The 21,190-nt window shown below is 36.5% G+C and overlaps 1 protein-coding gene and 1 long non-coding RNA gene across 2 annotated transcripts; one reads left to right on the top strand and one right to left on the bottom strand.

The window, feature by feature from the left end:
• Positions 1-907: 907 nt before the first annotated feature.
• On the bottom strand, positions 908-18,070 carry elk4 (ETS transcription factor ELK4). The gene is made up of 6 exons (XM_082155914.1): positions 17,311-18,070; positions 15,860-16,176; positions 13,396-14,103; positions 12,478-12,681; positions 10,184-10,300; positions 908-6,291 (listed from the first exon to the last, which is right to left on the bottom strand). The coding sequence occupies exons 2-6, from the start codon at positions 16,064-16,066 to the stop codon at positions 6,190-6,192; spliced, it is 1,338 nt and encodes a 445-aa protein (XP_082012040.1). The 5' UTR covers positions 16,067-16,176; positions 17,311-18,070; the 3' UTR covers positions 908-6,189.
• Positions 16,213-21,041, top strand: LOC309488029. Its single transcript, XR_014201976.1, has 3 exons — positions 16,213-17,151; positions 18,978-19,047; positions 19,136-21,041. It is a non-coding gene; the product is annotated as an uncharacterized lncRNA (long non-coding RNA).
• Positions 21,042-21,190: the final 149 nt, after the last annotated feature.

Here is a 21,190-nt window from a genome sequence, read left to right as displayed (position 1 = left end):
TTGAAAATCATGTGCTAATAGGCTCTTAAAGGGATAGTACACCTAAAAATAAAAATAATGTCATTAATTACTCATGTCGTTCCAAACCTGTAAGACTTTCGTTCATCTTTGGAACACAAATGAAGATCTTTTTGATGAAATCTGAGATCTTTCTGTCTCTCCATTGACAGCTACGCAACTACCACTTTGACGCTTCAAAAAGTTCATTAAAAGATCGTAAAACGAACCATATGAATTGAGCGGTTTAGTCCAAATTTTCTGAAGAGACTCGATCGCTTTATATGATGAACAGATTGAATTTAGGCTTTTATAAAAAGATCTTCATTTGTGTTTCGAAGATGATTGAAAGTCTTACAGGTTTGGAGCAACATGTGGATGAGTAATTAATGATTACTCTATTAATCTTCATTTTGGGGTAAACTATCCCTTTAAGCACAGTGGAACAGCTAAATGTTACATAATAACAGTAAATTATTTCTATAATTAATTGAATATCAATTACTTTTCATGCCATGTTAAGACAATATTTTATTTAACATAATAGTTCTCTCTAAAAGATCATCATTAGCCTTAATTGCTTTTAAAAAAATAAAAAAATAAAGTATACCCTATTCATGAAAAGTGCAATTTCTCTACATTTATTTTCAAGAGTAGTAAAAAAACAGGGCTTTTAGACTTTTTGGAGTAAGAGAAAATATACTGTTAGTAATCGATAAAGTAATCATGATTTTTTTTTTTTTTTTTTATGCCAGAAAGTCTTTAAATTCATTACAAAATCTCTGTGCAGCAAATAGCTTGAATGCATAGTTTCCAAATGTTGATCCAAAACCAAAATGTGAGCGTTTGGGGTGGTGGAGTCACTAATAAGATGAGATTAGTTTTACAACAGATTCTAAAAAACACAAAGTGCCGGTAAGAGGAAAAAAGTTTAAGTGCGTTAGTACATTAAAGTACAACAGATGTTCAGTATGGCTACAATAGTTAAATGTGCTCAGGGGGAAAACAAAACTCAAGCAAACAAAGAAGAAAAAAAAAAAAACATAAGACATCATTGTTTAAAAGCTAAACACATATAACAAACCCATTTGATCCTACAGAGAAAAATGTGAATTTTCATCGAAACAAAACAAATGACTATTTAATGAAGTAAAATGTGCAGTCAAACTAAGCTGCTTTTTCCTCAAAAAAAAGAAAAGAAAAAAGAATAATCTACTACATGGGTAAGAGAGCATTAAACTAAAATAATGGAAACAGGTTAAAAAAAGTCATTGCACACTGCACAAAATCCATTATTCAAAATGTAAAAGGCATTAAGCAACTCAAGATCCCCTCGATGAGAAGGCAATTGCATGTGCAGTGCTCACGATACAGGCAAGAGCAATCAAACTCAGTCTGAATGCTGCAGGAATACAAATGAAGACGCTACAGGTCAAAGTGAAAATACTACAAAACAACAGCACAATGTTACTGACACCCCATCACGTGTTACTGTATGTACAATTAACTCATGTCCTTAAAGGAATAGTTCAAAACCCGCCTAAAAACAAACAAATATGAATTTCTTTCTTCCGTGGAACACAAAAAGAGACGTTTTGCAGAATGTCCAAGCTGCTCTTTTTCCATACAAAGACTTTCAAGGTCCAAAAAAATACCACAATTTATAGTGTCAAGTAGTTAATTGTTCAAATTTCAGTCTCTTCATCGCAGAAAACAGTGCATCAGAAAAAATATAAAGCACAAATCATACATTTTACATTAATTAACTGATGTTTGTGTATGGAAAAGACATTCTGCAAAACATCTCATTTTTATCATGCAGGTTTGAAACAACAGATTTAAAACAAAAAAACGAACAAAATAAATGTTAGATGTTTGCACACTCGCACTACAATGTCAGCTAATAAATGAAACAAAATGTTCCTATTCTTGATTTATGAATACAGACTGAAAATATGAACTGATAGTACTGGAAAGTATGAGTAAACAATATTTCAAATGATCTGTTTTCTACTGGATTCTAGCTTTTATAATCTATGCTGATGATACATATTACATGAAAAGAATGTTCTGGGTTAAATACAACTTAAGATCTGTGTTAAAGGGATAGTTTATCCAAAAATGAAATTTATTGTCATTTCCTCATCCTCAAGTTGTTCCAAAATGTTTATGAGTTTCTTTCTTCTGTTGAACATAAATTAAGATATTTTGTAGAATGTTGGTAACCAAACAGTCACTGGTCCCCAGTATGGAAAAACAAACACAATGGAAGTCAATAGGGACCAGCAACTGTTTGGTTAACAACATTCTTCAAAACTTAAGGGTGAGTAAATGACAATAAACAGGGTTCGTACAGATTCTGTAAAATGAAATTCCAGGACTTTCAAGGACTTTTCAAACACCACTTTTTGGCATTTTAAGGACTAAAATCAGCACTTATCAAACAATATCTTTATTTATATTATTTGTAGTTGTTTTTTAACACAAATTACATATATATGGTGTCTGATGTTTCACTTCATCGAGATCAATCTATTGACCAGCGCTGTCAGGCATCCCTTAACCATTGAAAGGATATCATACTATGACAAATATATCGCCTTCCTTATTCGAACTGTTTTTATTTCCATGAATATATGATTGAACTGAAGAATGAAAGTTGTATTATATACTTATCATAAACTTAATATCATGCGAAATAACTCTATATCTCAGACGGGCTGCGGCGTGAATTTTACGTGAAAAGATTGTGGTTTTTTTTCTTCCCCAAAACAATTAAACATTAATTTCATATATATATATTGTATTTCAATAATTCAAGCACCTCTTCAAAAATATTGCCGTTTTCCAGGACTTAAATTTCAAAAAGTCAAATTCAAGTACTTCAAGCACTTTAAGCACCTTGTACGAACCCTGAATAAATTTCATTTTTGGATAAACTATCCCTTCAACAATAATAATATAAAAAATAAAAAAAACTTAAAAGAAATAGAATACAATTAAAGTCCTTAGGGCAATTCATTTCTTGATCAAATGCTGTCAATGGTTGTATTGAAACCAGAACAATCCTTCAAATATCTATAATTTTAGTTAGTAGCTCTTTTCAGCAGCAAATGACAAAAAAAGCCGTTCAGAATAGAAACTGTTGCCTGTTTTCGTTTCACCGGCAACAAATAAGACTAGAAGGCACCATGTTAGCATGGGTGTAAAAAGCCATTTCTTCAACTTGTTGGGTCTGTGGGTAAGGATAAGGTCTGTGGGTAAGGATAAGGACTGTGGGTAAGGATAAGGACTGTGGGTAATCATACAATACCTGAGAACTGAATTTGAGATGCTGAACAGTTCCTATACACATACACACACTTTTGATAATTTCCCTTTCTATTTTAATCATTGCACTATAAGTGGTCCTACAGGGAGGGACTAACAGAGCTCAGTTCCTGCTAATTGAGTGTCAGCATTTTAGCCTTGTTCCAGTTTTGTATTTAACGCATGTCAGTTATAAATCATGGCTTGAGTTTGTTTAGAGGTAGGGTTTTATGTTGTGCAACATATGGCCATTCATTTTCTATATTGGTTCATAAGTGGAGACGCAAGACTGCCAAACACTCCACACACACACACACACACACACACACACACACACACACACACACACACACACACACACACACACACACACACACACACACACACACACACACACACACACACACACACACACACACACACACACACACACACACACACACACACACACACACACACACACACACACACACACACACACCAAATAAGGACTGCAAAGGGGGGCTTGTAGAATCAGACGTTTAGCATCTTTGCCGGTGTCGTGCAAGACATCTCATAGAATCCGATGCCCCATGGACCCTACATTTATTCAAGAATTTGTTTTGAGTATGATCAGAAACACAACATTACTTTAAGTTTAACCATGACAATAAATCATTATAAAAGCCTGAACCCCCCAAAAAATGTCACTAAACATTTACTATAGTGCAATGTTATATATGAAATGTATGCATTGCCTTCTGAAAACAGCAACTTTTGAATGAGCATCAATGGGAAAAGATATATGGTATATTCTACCAGTGGGGGTTCACTGGATTGGGTTAACCAGCCAAACCAGCTACAAAAGGACAGACACTTCTGGCTGGGCATTACAAACAGCTTGGGCTTGTTGTCCAAGGTAGATTGTATTCTGCGGGGGGATTGAATCTTGCACAACACCGGGAAAGCTGACAAATGCAAGAATGGTTTTGAGCATTTGGCCTGAGCTCTACAGACAGCCGTCCAGTTACGGTACACATCCAACCGATCTCCACCAATCCAACCATCCTAATGGTGGGGATGAGGCTTTAAGCACTGAGCCGGTGCCGTTCCATTCCATTTTACGCTGTGTACGCTCCATTAGCTTAATGGTGAATCGCCAGTCTATTGGAGTAAAGCAAGTCCTTGGATTTTCCCACTCAACTGAAATCATTCCTAATGGCTTTCAGTCTTTCAGAAAGGGAAAATGGTTTCTATGAAAAGATTTGTATGCTAAGCATTGCCGCAGTGGCGTATCCGGTGTGTTACGGTGATGGCATTGGGGGCGTTTGGAAGCACGCTTCATTACGCAGTCGCCATCAAGCATTGCAACGAGGGTGGCGACAATTTGGCCTACTAAATGCCCTCTCAAAAATGTGCATCATGGTCAAAGCACCAGTTAGATTTAATGTTTTAAGATGTTCCAATGTTGAGGGTTACTTCAAGAATATGACATCCTGACTGCATCAATCTTCATAAAGAGTTCACCCATAAATGAATGAAATATCATGTTGTTCCAAATCTGTGTGACTTTCTTTTTTCTGTGGAACACAAATGAAGATATTTTGATGTGTCCATTCAATGAAAGTAATGTGTCATGGACAAAAAGAGCTGAAATATTCTCAAAAACACGGAAGAAAGACGGATTTACAGGTTTGGAACAACATGAATTTCATTTTTGGTGAACCACCCCAAAGAAATTTGACTTCTGCTGGTTCTGATTGCGATACATTGTCTAAAATGCACAATAAAACGTCACTATTTGCACCAGCTAGTCGGTTAGTTTTACTAGGTGACGCACTGGACTGTAGATGCAGACACAGTAGAAGGAAAATGGTCTGTACACAAACTGCGTCCCAAAGTAGCTGTGTGATACTAGTTGTATAATAAGCTCTAACAGCCAATTATATCTGGAATTATGCAGAAATGAACCTGGAGCGAAAAGCGTTCACAAACCGTGCTGGTGCTGCAGACATCCGAGATTGACTGAGTTCCTTTATAATGCTCACTTGCAAACCAAAATTTGTGTATTACCTTGAAACGAATCAAGAGTCACTCAGAAGCAGAAAGAAATTCCATTTTCGTTTCTCAGTTGTGTCGCGAGTCATTTACGTGAGGTAATTATTGACCCGCCGACAAGTTCACTACTTTTCTGGATGGCTAGTAAACATGAGTAGGTGCAAAAGCCCTAGTAAGTGCAGCTTGTTTTGATCTAAGTGCCATTCATGTGGTTATTACGACGAAACACTTTAAATACATGGCAGTAAGTGCAGCATGAGGAAAGATACAAGATAATACAGAGGTCACCATTATCAAAAATCACAAGGCGAAGGGGCGGTTTGGCTTGGCAAGGCAGGTTTGTTTGAGGACTTCCCCAAACAAAAGGCAAACATGAGTCGAGACGAAATGAACTTGCTGGATTATGTACAAAACGATCCCTCTTTCTCCGATGCAGAACGGAGATCTGGCTATACAAACAAATGATGTGAGAATCTCTTCATCACAAGGAAATTCAGGATCCCAATTAGGAACACAATGGTAAAGCACACACATGATGCCCCTTTTGGCAGCTGGGGAGATCAACAGCTATCAGCTTTAGTCACACTAGAGCCAATCCCTGAAGACCAGTGCATTAAAAAAAACAGGAATTAAAGATTTACAGTGTCCTGCAGACACTATATGATGGCTTGATATACATCCCAAGGAAAAGTATTTGTGACATCACAAAGGTTCAAGAGTCAAACTGACGCTTAAACGATGGTCATAAATCTTTTTGTTACCTGAAGAGGACCAGTTCAGGTGAACAGAATGAGGTTAATCCACATTTATCAATCAAGAACACGAGGCAAAGATATCGTCCCCCTTTTATGTCTTCTGTGGGTCGGGTGAGAGAGGGCCGGGAGTGTTGGTGCCGTCTAAATTATACACGGGAACAGAGAACTGCGTGGAACTCAGGGCAGAAGGAAACTGATAAAAAAGAAGAGAAACAGAATGAAAAAAAACTGAACGCATCCTTTCTGGAATATTGTTACACTATAGAGAGCCTAAGTCCCTCCTCTCCGCTTCCGGCTCATGGGACCTTATTTTGGAAAAAATATGTATGGTAGTCAATGGCGAGAGACAACTTATCTTTTTATTCCGTCTGAACTGTGCCCTGAATTACACATATGATGTTTGTCAATTTAAAAGATAATTATGAAAGTCAAGAAAGTCGCAGTTTGTCATAAAACAGAAGAGTAACATTTAGCTTTATGTGAAAATCGCTCAATGAACTACATCTCTCGTATGTGTGCAGTCTGGTACAAAACACTCAGGCATGACGGCGTAACGTTACGATTATAACGTAAGACTATAGAAAAAAATTATGACGTCACATGTGCGCCTTTTGGGTTTGTAGTCTTTGTAATTACGTATTTTCACAGTCTTATACCTCAACAGTTTTACATCAAACTGCGACTTTCTTGACTTTAAAATGTATCTTTTAAATTGACAAACATCATATGTGTAATTCAGGGCACAATTCAAACGAGATCAAAATATTTGTTGTCTCTCGCCAGTGACTACCATACAATATTTTTCCGAATTAAGGTCCCATGGTGGTCCACCGGAAGGGGAGGGACTTAGGCTCTCTATTGGGAACATCTCAAAGTGTCTGATGTTTTCACCAGTGTTATTATCGTTAACTAATACTAAAACTATTAAAATGTATTAATTGAAATTAATTGAAATATAAATGTGAGCTGGGCTGGAAATTAGAATGTTGCCTTGGCAACTAACCAAAATAAAATTAAGTTTAAGTTTTATTACTAAAACTGAAATAAAAATAAATTCAAAAATAGAAATATATAAAATAAACTAACCCCCAAAAAAATGACAACAGCACATAACAAAATTACTCAAACTTAAGCTAAAATTTAAACAAAAAGTAAATATAAAATAAAAGCTACATTCAAAATATTAATAAATACTATAATTGTATATGAATAATATTCAAATAACACCAGTTTTCACACTTTACACCAAGTTTTTGGAGTGGATGCTTTGATTAGGGTTGATAAGAAAGCTGTTGTAAACCAAATCATAAATTAATATCCAATCATTAATAACTAAGCAATAAATGATAATATATATATATTGAAATACCTATTAAAATATTGTAATAAACTAATTGTAAAAATAATCAAAAGTATTTTTTTGGCAATAAAAATAAATACTTCACTGCTAAAAACTATTCTGATTATACACGTTTTTGAACTTTTTTCCAGAACCATGGGAATCCTACACACTTCAGTCTTTCTAAACCGACTAAAAACCTCAAAGCACAAAGACATTGCTCCCATTGAAATCAACAAAGCTGTTTTCAAGCACAATATCGTGTTGCATATGATTTTCATCTTGCTACAAAGATATTCCAACCACTTCATTTTCCCTGTTTGTCTGAAATAAAATAAATTGACAAATATTATATGTGTGACTGATTTCTGTGAATTTTACTCATCATATATTTAAGTAACGTCTTAGTGTTAACATCAAAGATAGCTTGTGACTTGTTAAAATATGTTCTCAAAACTTGTTTATTTGTGAGTAAGCTGTGAGACTTACTATTAAGCTCTCAAATCAGTGGAAATGCAGGCTGGTGTGCAAAACCCTTTTGGGCAAAAAGGGAACAGCTGTGACACTCAGAGATGACGTGATTTGAATCCAAATATGAAATGTGACAAACTTAAAGGGTTAGTTCACCCAAAAATGAAAATTATCCTATAATTTAATCACCCTCAAGCCATCCTAGGTGTATATGAGTTTCTTCTTTCAGCCAAACACAATCGGAGTTATTTAAAAAAATAAAAAAATCCTGGCTCTTCCCAGCTTCATAATGGGAGTGAATGGTACCTTCGATTTTGAAGCCCAAAAGTACAACCAGTAACAGGGCTTGAAATTTACTTTTTTACTTGGTAGCACTGGAGCTCCCAACTTCAAAAATTTAGGAGCACCCACCAAAAATGAAGGACCCAGAGAGTATATTCAACTACACAGTATTGTTATTTCTGTGTTACAAATATTCTTATTATCACAGAAGAACTTGAATTGAAACTAGAATTAAAGATTATAGTTTGGATATAAACATTGATGTCTACAGAAGTGATAGGAATAGAGAAAAGCACCTTTTGAAAGTAACATGGAGCTTCAAATAACAATTGAATTGATTACATTTTTACACCACTAGGTGGCGACAAGTGACTTAAATGTATTTGTTTTTGAATCATACATTCAAGAGATTCGTTCAAAAAAAAAACTCTGATTCATCCATTAATGAAACATGAAAAATGTTATTCAGCCTTTTATATTTCACGCGATAGTCAGCTCCTTGTCACGTGACAACGGAGCTCAGTGAAAGGGAGTGGGGGTGATTGACAGCTAATATTAACCGATCTAAAATCTACTTTAAAGTTAAAAACGTAAGGATGAAGTTTGATTGGTTGTGTAACGTTGGATAGAATGATGGTCCGGCCACCGCGTATCAGCGCACATAAGGGACACACTGTGCAGAAATGTGCGAACATTTTGTAGAGAAAAGAAAACAGGTCGCCCCACAACCATTATTTGCACTCGCACAAATGCTCCCAAATATATTTTTAGGTCGCACAGATTAAATTTCAGGAGCATATGTGACCAAAATGGTCGCAATTTCGAGCCTTGAGGAACTAGACTGGCTATACGGCTGTTGCGGGAAGCCAGTGATTATAAATATGGACAGGGCTGTCCACGCATTGAGCGTGAGACTCACGCAATTGACACTTTTCACACGCCACACATCCATTTTCTCACGCACAGAAAAATTGCGGAGCAAAGAGGTACTTTTAATATTAAACTAATTATCGGCTCTTAGATTCCGTCAATTTTATTACGAAATTCAGACAAAAATACGTTTGGCGCTTGTAAATGTGACGTGACAGATCGCTGAGCGCCTCAGTTCAAGTGCACGATCATCCGTTACTTTTTTATTTAAAGTTTATTTTTACAACTTACCGAAAGTATACATAATATCGACCAATTAGTGTTTTTCAACCACGGAAAGAGGTCAATATATAATAGCAGGAGAACAATTATGTCACATAACATTACATTTACCTCAGGAAAGCCATTTAATGACCATAGCATGCTAATTGAATAGAAAAAATAGCTAGAGAGGAGATTTTGCTGAGCACTATATTACATATTTATTATATTTTTACTTATGTCATTAAATAATTGTTATTATAACAAAAACTGCATTATATTTAATTTCATTTGTTATTTTTAACCTTTAATAATACCAGCAGATTGGGCCCTCTATGTTTACAGCATTAGGTGAGATTTTTTTATTTATTTTTTATACAATTTAAAATAAACATGTATCCAAAGTAGTCAATATTGAATCAAAATCGGAATCAAATCACAAGAATGGAATTGAAATCTTGACATTTTTGTCAAGCAATAATAAAAACTGTATCCTACCAGTCATTGTACAATGTAAACATTGTAACATGTTGTCAGTAACTTCATAAAATTCTATTTAGTTACCAAATGTTTTGACAATCACAATTACACTTATTGTGATGCAATATTTGTTTTAACATATATTTTTCACTCCCATTATAAAGCTTGGAAGAGCCAGGAATATTTTTTAATATAACTCTGATTGTGTTTGGCTGAAAGAAGAAAGTCATATACACCTAGGATGGCTTGAGGGTGAGTAAATGTGGTAGTTTTAATTTTTGGGTGAACTATCCCTTTAAGGAGGATGGAATCAAATTTAGGTTTGGATCAAGTGTGAAAAGGGATATCAGCTTAGTAAATCACTTTAGTTTAAGTGACTCACCTGGAAGAGGGTGTGCGGGCCCTGTCTCCGGGCGGGACTGAGGGGTGCCACGGGGCTTAGCGTGCTCCAGAAATGGATATTCGACAGAAGTGGACTGGGGGTGAGCAGCAGGGGTGTCTGCAACAAAAAAAATTAAGTGAACTTTTACAGAAGTAACTCTTTCCATTAAGCGTGCCTTTCCCAAAAACTCGTGAGCATCGCAGCACAAAGCATTTGCAAGAGGCATAACCCTGAAATATAAATGTTTAATTAAAAGTGGCTTAATGAGACTTTAAGAAGCAATAAGAATTAATCACAGGGCAAGGGTGCTGTATTTCCTGAAAAAGCATAAATAATAGATTTGAATTATAGTATATTTCATCTTTCATCTCACTGAAGATACAGCAGGGGGTGATCCTCTGGGGCTGGCTGTATGAGTGCTCGTAAATGCAAAGATTGTGCAGTCTTAACGAGGTGATCCATCAAAGTAGCATCCAGCTAAACCTCACCATATGATCACGATCATATAACAGCCAATGAGTGTCTGTGAAGCGTCTCAGCACGACTCAGTCTCATTGCTTACAATGGTGCACTATTGCCCTCTAGTGCCTCAAAATATCAATGCAACCACATAACCAAGTGGATTTCAATGTGACTTCACCATATTCCTGTGCAGGATAACCACACATTTTTTTGCAAAATATGTTGCTTGTAAAAGGCCATTTTCTTTTAAACCACACTCAGAGACAGTGATCAGTTTTATCATCAGTGGTCATTTTTAGTATTTGTGCATAAGCCTGGTAGCATTTGCAAGCATATTTAACAGGTCGTTCACAAGCTTTTTGACATCCAAATTGCAAATATGGCAAAAATGATGTGTGAATAAATTGCATAAAAATCCATTCAAATATTTGTATGCATATTTTTTGGAACATAAAAATCCAAAATGAAAATATGTACATATAATGCACATAAAATAAAAAAAATTCTGCTTTGCTTGCAAAATAATTGGTGTTTTTAGATAGATGGATGTTCTGACCACAAGATCTACATGTTTTGCACTAATTTATTCCAAATTGTCAGTACAACATGACATGGAGACTTTTACTAATTATTTAAATAAGCTGCCACTTTGTTGCATGGCATTAATTATCATGGCGTTCATTTAAAGTGTCCCTATAATGCTTTTCAAATATGTAATATAGCTGTGAATCTAAAAGGTCTGCAAAGTTTTAAATGATCAGTAGATGTTGCCTTTGGCTTGCTCAGTTGGGGATATTTTGGGGATATTTAATTTAATTTTATCAATCAATAAATTCCTCTTGAAACAAACTTTGTTGTATTATTTTAATTTAATACTGTGAAGCTGCTTTGATACAATCTGTATTGTGAAAAGCGCTATACAAATAAACTTGACTTGACTTGACTAGTCCTCAATAATTCCAGTCTCATTTCCCGTTACAAATTTGCATAATGCCAGCCTATGGTCTTCATTGGCTGCCCACAAACAACGTCTACTTTGCCTTGCCCTCAAACACTGTAGTTGTAGCTGAGACTGGAAGAGTTTGATTTGTGTTGTCGACATGTTACTTTGCATGCATGCAAGATGAGGACTGGCATTGGAACTGATATGGAAAAATGGACGCCATCTGTTCGTATCACTGTGTATCAAACGCTGAGGAAGCCTCCGGAGCTGAAGTTCAGATATGATAATAGGAGTTTTGTTTCAGACACAAGCTTTAAGCGGCAGACCAATCACAACAGTCTGGGAAATGACCCATCAGAGCAGAGTAAGCTCTCAGAAAGGAGGGGTATAGAATGAACCTTTAAATAAATTGTTTACAGACTCTTTGAGAAATGAGGTGATGTGAAATGTATATTATGATAAAATTAAAGTGTTTTTTGACCTTGGATGCATGCAAACATTTTGTAGGAGACCTCCAAAACTAAATAATTAGCTAACTAAAATAAAATAAAAATAGCATAATTGGGGCACTTTAAGACTAAATGACACAAAAAAGCAAACTGCTATTAGTTGTTTTGTTTTATATGTTGGTCAAACAGCTGTTTTCTATCTAATTGGGCAATTCTTGGCCAGAACAAGATGCAAAGCGGTCCAAAATTCTGGCTACAATGAGCAAAGTCAAATAAGACAGCAAGAGTAAATAACTGCACAAGAGGACGCGCCTCTAGTGAGTTGGATGGAAATCGCGACCCAACACGAAAACTGCTGATGGTCTAATGATTCTAACAAACCAATGACAGCAGAAAATAGCATTGTACTCGTGTGATGGGGAGGTCAGGAGGAGACTGACCTGCAGGAAGGCTGGGGTGAGAGAGGCCGTGGGGAGGGACGGGCTGGACAGATTGAGAGGGCTGAGGTCAGAGCTGGTCACCACCAGCGTGGGCATCAACTCCAGGCCTTTGGGTTTCTTTGACTTTCCGCTGAGATTGCGGGGTGAAGAGTCAGGCATCTCAGAAGCTGTTACTGTGTCCTTGGAAACAGAGTAGGGCTGGACCTGACAGATCGAAAGAGAAAGAGAGGTTTTAATAATGAATTTTCATAAAATAATGGTGGACACATAATTATTGATATCAATATTTACATTTGTATTATATTCATCTTCATTTAGCAAGTTATTAAATAATCATATATATTCAAAGTGAATCAAGGCCTGAAATGTAGTCAAATGCTGAATTTATCTCATTGACATTATTAAAAATGGATACCTAAATGAATTGTAATAAATAAATATAAATAATAAATAAAATAGTATAAAAATAAATAATCAAATTAACACATTTCGAAGAAAAAAAACACATTATATATGTATATCTGAATGAATTGTTCTGCAACCAAATAAAATAAAATAAATGTATAATATTTTTTAAATAAAATAAAATTTCATCATGGATATATCATATACACATAAACCTTTTATCATTAAGGCACACCAACATCATTCCAATATTAATTTCCAACATGTTCTCTTTATTTTGCCAAGGAGTTTCGGCGCACAGGCCTTCATCAGAGCTAAAAGATTACAGGTGTACAAAATCATTTAGGCCAATGAAGGTCTGTGCAGCAAAACACGTTGGCAAAATAAAGAGTAATATCTTTTCAGCTCCATTTTCTGAGTGTTGCTGTTATTGTCCCAAAATTTCTTCAACGCACTTTGTTGATCTTGTGAAGTTACGACAGAACAACTACACAATATTTTAGCATGTTGTACCTGCAACTGTAACTCTGAAGGCTGTGAGGAGAGGGACTCAATTTCACTGTCAATCACCAGCTCCTGGGAATCCGTCATCGGAGAAGAAGAGGGCGACTGGGAATGAGGGAGCAGTGACGGGGAGATTCTTGAGAGTGGGAAACCCGTCATGGCATTCTCTGAAGTGGGATTCTCCACAAACGCACACACAACATGCGAGACTGTGCTCTGTTTGGTCTCATTTTCTGTCGGAGCACGCGGTGGAACCTGGACGGCTTGTGCCAGGAGTTCAGGCCTCCCTATAGCAGACAGAGTGGTGTTTCTGTTCTGTGACATGGTCCCAAATTTAATGACTGTGGACGGCTGGGGCGACTCCTGGCCTGCCTTTTTGTCCATTAGCTTTTCTCCTGGGTTCTCAATCTTCATGGATTTAAAAAGTTGCGTTCCTGACTGCAAAGAAGTCAAAGTGAAGGATGTGTACAAGCCGGAGTTGATATAGTCATTCCGGTTGGATGCTTTGGACTGACCCGGTGTGCCTGCACCTCGGTCTGGGGCGTCTTTGCTGTCTTTATCCCTGGAGACATTTGCAAGTTTGTCAGAGAGGGGAAGAGGTCCGGCAGAGCCCCCGTCTGCACCCTCCATTCTGGCCATCCCATCCCCCTTTAGGATATCAGGGTACGACACAAAACGATACACAAACTTCTGCCCGTTTACTTTTTTGATGATGTTCTGCAAGGAAAGATTAGAGAAAACGCATGTTTATTTTAGCTGAAGAATGACTTTCTCCAACATGCATCTCAAAATATCTACGTAAAAGGCAATCACCCAAAACGTCCCTCATATGTTCATTTTTACCCGTCAGATGCATTCTTCTACCCACTCTAACAAAATAACATGCAATTAAGTAAACGATCCCGTGTTCAAAGACCAGGAAGAATGCGGAAAACGATACCTCTTGCCCTGTGGTGCCAAGATGAGGCTTAAGAAGCGCCAAACCCTCAAACACACAGTTCCCGCTCAAGAATAAACCTGACAGGGCTCTGTGACCCTCTTGTTTCAGTTCAGAGTGACTTGATTGTGTGTTTACAACAACAAAATAACCTGATGGACAAGAAGAGTGTGGGGGCAAGGAGAGCGCTGACAGCTAGCAATTATAATAAACACTGATTTAAATATATGACCACAACAGCATTTAAGCTGCGTTCACACTTCCAGCGTCACACAGCGACAAAGCAACATGATCACATTCATTTCAAAGGAGAGCTGGCCATATCAGGCAGTGCGAGCAACAGCGAACGTTGGCGACAGGATGTAGGAAAACTTTATGCAAATGAAGAGTGTCTTTCGGGAGCGACAACCAATAGGAGTGAAGACAGTGGAACGCATGTGATCCGTCAATACATCCTTTAGTGGAGTGTCGGCGGTAAGATGGAGAAGCTATTTTAGCGGTCAACAACTTTCTATAATTTATGTCTCCGTGTAATACATGGGTACTCTTAAAAGTATAAAGCATGTAATATGAATACTATTCATTTTTAAATGAATAGTTGATGAAAAAGTTGAATATTAAAAATGAGAAATTCTCTATAACAGAGTTTATACGTCTATTTTAAGAACTTTTAAAAACGTTTATCCTTTGATTTAATCTAGTGCTAAACATTTATTTTGTATTTTTATTGTTTGGCAAACACCATCGCACACCTGCAGGTGATCGGTGTGTGTGGGAAAATAAATACCAAATGGGTAGGTCAAAAAAAATCAAACGAGTATCAAGATTTTATCCGCAGCGTTTCGGTGTCACGACCTTCATCAGGCAATATTATTTTTATTGTTAACATTTTCAGAACATGATTGCTAAATACCTATGAATTTAAAATCAACCACCATTTAAAAATTCCCAATTAACTAAGCTAAGATCTAATATATCATATCACAAAACTAAATTAGCACTAGAAGGTGGCAAAAGTAACCTAAAATCTCAGAATAGGCAGAAACAAGTACCTTAATAATTTAATATCTGCAAATAATAATAAACAAATTACTGTTAACCAATAACCAATATAATCCTGATATCCCCCTTCAGATTATCAGGATAGGACAAAAACTTCTGCCCATTTACTTTATGTTCTGCACAAATATTGAGCAATAACCATTACAGTCACGATATAGGCCTAAGCCTTTTGTGCATCCATATGCTGAAGAATACTGAATATTATGAATACTGACAAAAAAAAATGTCAGTCTGTTCCTCACACAAAGCTACTGTATGGCTTCAAAACACTTGGAATTTAGAGCACAAGCCCTATTGACTACCTTTGTTATTATTTATTATTTTTTCCAGCTCAACAGATCTCAATCACAGCTCGGACAAACAGCAAAACATCTACTTTTATGTTTCATGGAAGAAGTAAAGTCATTCGGTTCAGAACGGTGCGAGGGCGAGTAAATGATGACTGAACTTTTATTTTTCAAAGACATTACGCACCTTGTCATAGTAGTAACGCAGAGCCCGGCTGAGCTTGTCGTAGTTCATGCTGGGTTTGTTCTTGCGGGCGCCCCATAATCTGGCCACCTCCTCGGCCTGCAGTAGTTTGAACTCTCCATCCTCGTTGGTCCAGCAGATGAGCTGGTCATTGCTGGGGTCCAACAGGAGCTGCAGCAGGAACTGCCACAGGGTCACTGAGCTGTCCATGTCCTTCTCGAGCCACAGCTGTGGGGGAAACGTTACCTTACGGGACCCTGTTCGAGCTCACAGTCTGGCCGACACGTAACGGCATATTCCGGCAAATATCCAGACAGAGGCTGAAATATAAATGATCGAGATGCTATTAGATCACAAATTGAATTGTAAAGTAATAGCAAGAGAGAGAGCTTTATGAAGCAAACTCAAATGTTTAGGAAGCGTTTCGCTTAAACCAAACCTAGAGCGACCATTCTTGAAATCATAAAACCATGGTAAATATGCACACCATATTAAATACCAAATGGTACTGGACTTCAGCGTAATCCTGGCAGTGTGGACAGTGCAGACCGACTGTGTGCGTGTAAGCAGCTTAAAATAAAACTAAATCTGCCTTGACTCATCCGATATCCAGCTGGTAGTTGCCAAAGGGAGCGAAAAAAGTCTCCCACATACAATCTGACAGAACAGAACACACAAACATAGAAACAAAGAGGCGAGACGTGACAGCATTCCTCCGACTGTAGGAGACAGGATCTGGGAATTTTACACTACACAAAGAGTTTAGGCTGAGATGGCATCAAAAATTACATGTAGCTCAAAATTATGGCCCGTTTCATGATAATAGTGATTGCATACTGTAAACATATTACTTGTGCATATTTCATTTTATGGCTAAAATTAGAAACTCATTTTGCTGCATATTAAATACCTAAATGACCCCGGATCTCATCATAATTACATTTAGAAATGGTATAATGGTGCACTTCAATAGCCATTATATACACCTATCTGCATATTTAATATAAAGACAAAATTTACACTTATAATGGCAGATTTCTTATATACATAAAAATGACCATATACCTTTAATTCTTTTGAGAATAACTTGAAAATTCTGTATCAAAGGTTGGCAAAGCAATGGAAATATATGCTAAATGTGCATTTAACCCTAAACAATCCTTTAAAACTCACATAAAACTCTCTGCTCGTTAGTGTAAAGCTTTGTGTAAGTTAAATTATAAATTCCAGAAATCTAGATAGCAGCTTATGCAAAACCTCCACGTCAACTCAACCACATTTAACAATGCAAACGGGTCACAGTGCGTCATTTATCATTCGTTTTAGTTTTCAAATTCCTCTACAATATTTATAAAGTTAGCAAATTATAAAGTGATTGAAAACAGACGCGAATGTACTAAACTGCAACCTGTTAGAACTTGAGTTAGCATCGAGCTAATGTCTGTCAAACTCACCTGAGAAGCTTTGTGCTCTCCGGAGTCGGTCCTGGAGGGGTTTTCCGACAGATTAAAACCAGAAAAGAAATAAAATAAAATAAAAAAAATGCCGAATGTTTTCTTGAATGTTTACATCGTGTAAAGATATTTGGTGGTCAGCTAGCGTAGCGTGCTAGTCCGCTAGCTAACGGAGTCTTAGCTAACTTTAGACTCATTAAACTAACTAGAGTTTATTTAATTCTACTAATTAAAGCGGTTTTCTGACGCATTTACAATGAGAACGACAAAAAGAAGCAGAGAAAGAGCAACACTAAAGTCTCTCCATCTCACGTACGGATATTTTTAGCTGCAACCACAATAATACAAAACAGGAAGCAACAAGCCCACCAGATTAGACACTCTAACAGCGCACAATAAAACTCCAGAACAAAGCCTGAGATTTTATGAATCTGTAATAAATGACGTGCATGTAATTTGAATAGCGATAATATCCTCCAGATGTCAAATCAGCAGCACGAGAAATGGAGTGAAGCCAGTCAAAGCATGTAGATTATCTTATGATGGACTCTCTTATTTCATCTATATGACTATTTAGTTATTTAACGTATCAATAAACATAGTGCACTTATTGATAAAAAAAGAAACTACAAATATCAATTCGGATGGTGTTGAAATATTATGTAACATCCGTTTGAATGTACTTTGACATTTAGATAAGAAATTTCTGCATAGATAATAGATTATGACAGGGTGTGAAATGACAGAGATAGAACGATAGATACAGATAGAACAATAGACAGACAGACAGACAGACAGACAGACAGACAGACAGACAGACAGATAGATAGATAGATAGATAGATAGATAGATAGATAGATAGATAGATAGATAGATAGATAGATAGATAGATAGATAGATAGATAGATAGATAGATAGATATTTGAGTCATCTCAAATATAACATTTCCCTTATACATAGGTAAAGTTTTATGTTTACATAATCAATATTACTTGACAACAACCCATTAACTACACCTTGTTTAAAAATACAACAGGCAACCTTCCTTCAGTTTGTAAAAACACAAATGTTTGCAGTAATGCACTTATGATGGAACTCTAAGGGGGGGGAACATTATTTTGAAGGAGAAATGTGAAGCTATGCATTGCTAACATAATAAGTGAAGTGCAAAAGGCTGCACCTGCAGAATAAACTGAGACACCAGAAAAAAATGAAGTACTATTTGTGGGAAGGGGGTGGATTTTGTATCCACTGCTGCTTCAATGTATATGTAATGAGGGATTAATCATCAAGGATAAGCATTTCTATATAAATCATTTCTATATTCAATGAGTGATTCAAATTTACTTTTAATCATATGTTTGGTGTTAACCAGCAGCTTTAAGGTACATACTGATGTGACCCTCAACATATGTTGTCTATATACCCGTTCCTAGCTGGCGAGTTAAGGTTACAGGGGTCCAACTATACGTGACTTCACCTGATTTACAGAATTGTACCTCTTTCCTGTGTATTTCTCTAGAAAGTGAATAGTATCTGTACTTCTTCCTGAGGAGGGAATGTAGTATAAATATGTTTTGGTAGTTTGTCCTGATGATAGTTAGCTCAGGCCCTCTTCAACCTTGAGAAACTGCGATACCCTTGTGTGCGTCGGATGTTCTGTGCAGGTCTTGTATAGGAGCTATGGGACACTTCGGCATGCAACAGACCCGAAGACGCCTTTCTCCGACCTCCAAGGTCACCGCAGACCTAAATCTAGGAATCGTGCAACAACTATCCTATCTATCCATGTGTGGAAATTTGCTTAGACTATATGTGTTCTTAGCCAATCAGAAACTGCAACCTGAAGCAAGGCCGTAGCTTGGACCGTGGTGAAGGGTATAATTGCTGTGATCTTTGTCACTGTAAGCGGGGCGGCCTACGGACTCCTGTGTGAGTCTTGAAGATGACTTCTGCTGATGAAACTGCAAACTATCTTCAGTAAGACTTTTCTTCAATTTATTAGAATTCTGACTCCGGGTCTTCTTTCAAACATCTGGTCCTTGCGTCGTAAACTGTAAATCCCCTTGCACAATAATACTATTACAAATAGACTGTGCACAATAACACCACCACTACTACATTTCACTCCAATTACCACACCCTCCAGGCACCACCGTCATTTATTTATAACACTTTCACATTCATACTCATTTGCCATGTGCGTAGGAAAAGAGTGGCAGAATAAGTGTGTAATTTTAGTCTTCTGAGTCCGTTCCAGCCACCACGCCTTCCACACAGATTCCAACGCTGAGGAAAAATCATGGAAAATAAATGCAGGCACAAGCCAAGCATTCCTGCCGTACAAGATCAGTGACTGATGCTTTTACTAGAAGGTTTTTGTGGACGATTATTTGCAGTTCTTCTCCAGAAACGTGTGCTAACATCAACAATAAGCGTTTGTCAGAAAATAAAAGTGCTCTGCATTATAAAGAAAACCATGTGATCTATAAAAAGCACAATGACTTTTTTAAGGGAGGGGGGAAGAAAACATGCATATTGTTCATACAACACCAAAACAAGATTATTTCTTAAAGGAATGGTCCAGGTTCATCTGTGATATCAACTCTTCCTTCAGTTTGTAAAAACACAAATGTTTGCAGTAATGCACTTATAATGGAACTCTAAGGGGGGGAAACATTCTTTTGAAGGAGAAATGTGAAGCTATGCATTGCTAACATAATTCCAGTAAGTATGTTTTTCGCTATACTGTACATAAACTCTCTCTGTGGTATCTGTGCATCAGTTTTGTTATTGTTAACTAAAATAAGGCTGAATTAAAATTAAATATAAATATTGAAAAATCTTACAGTTAAAAATCCAGAACGAAAATTAAGAAATGTTGCTTTGGCGGCTAACTGAAATACAAAAAAAATTATACTGAAATAAAAATAATATATAATAAAAGAAATGACTAAAACATAAAATAATGACTAAAACAAATTCAAAATATTAAAACTAATTCAAAATATTAATGAATTGCCTAAAAAAGGACTTCGCTTGTAATGATTATGCGATGGTGAACAAGGTGTTGAAATACTGGATAACATCTGCACAAACTGCATTGATTTTATCACTACTATTATGTATATAATTTAAGTATTGTGGCTATACTTTTAAAAGTGTGTATTTTAGCAGTGTGTAGTTTGCATTGCAACCAGGCGCAATGCATCACCCCATAGACTTCCATTGTAAGTTCATTAATTGCAGTAAATTCAATTTTTGCATTATTTTACAAATCGAGAGACAAGTCAAACCAGCGTGATTTAAACTTGTATTTAACCCAGAACTTTCCTTTAATAGCCGAGATGCATCTAAACCTTAAAAGGTGACATATCACAGCTCTTCCAAAAGGTTGTGTTTTGTTTTGTTTTTTACTTTATTTTCTTACATAGGAAAATAGCATTTTTCTGTTATTCAAAAATATAACCTAAATTTGACCAGCTATAAGGTATAAGAGCAGCTATAGTTGGATGGTCTGTGTAAATGAAAACAGTCAAGGCCCGTCCACACCAAGAACTATAAGAATAACTAACAATAACTATATTTGCGTCCAACCCAGCGGACGATATCGTTCTGTTTATTATAAGTGCACACTGTATTTTTGTCTTTGCTCAATCTTTTTAAAGCAGGATGGATTCTGATTGGCTGTCAATGTTTCATCAGCTAAAAAAAAAAAGTGATTCCAATGATATCGTTCCTCTGTGCTGTTATCGTTATAGTTGTGCCGAGGATTATTCTTTAATATTTAGAACGATTTTTAGAACTATATATTTATCGTCATCGCTATAGTTATCGTCCTTGGTGTGAACGAGCCTTTAATGCATTAACATGATGTTAT

This window comes from Leuciscus leuciscus, assembly GCF_965113295.1.
Source record: "Leuciscus leuciscus genome assembly, chromosome: 23".
Lineage (NCBI taxonomy): Eukaryota > Metazoa > Chordata > Actinopteri > Cypriniformes > Leuciscidae > Leuciscus > Leuciscus leuciscus.
The sequence above is the reverse complement of the archived record's forward strand: the minus strand, read 5'-3'. Positions and strand labels throughout refer to the sequence as shown.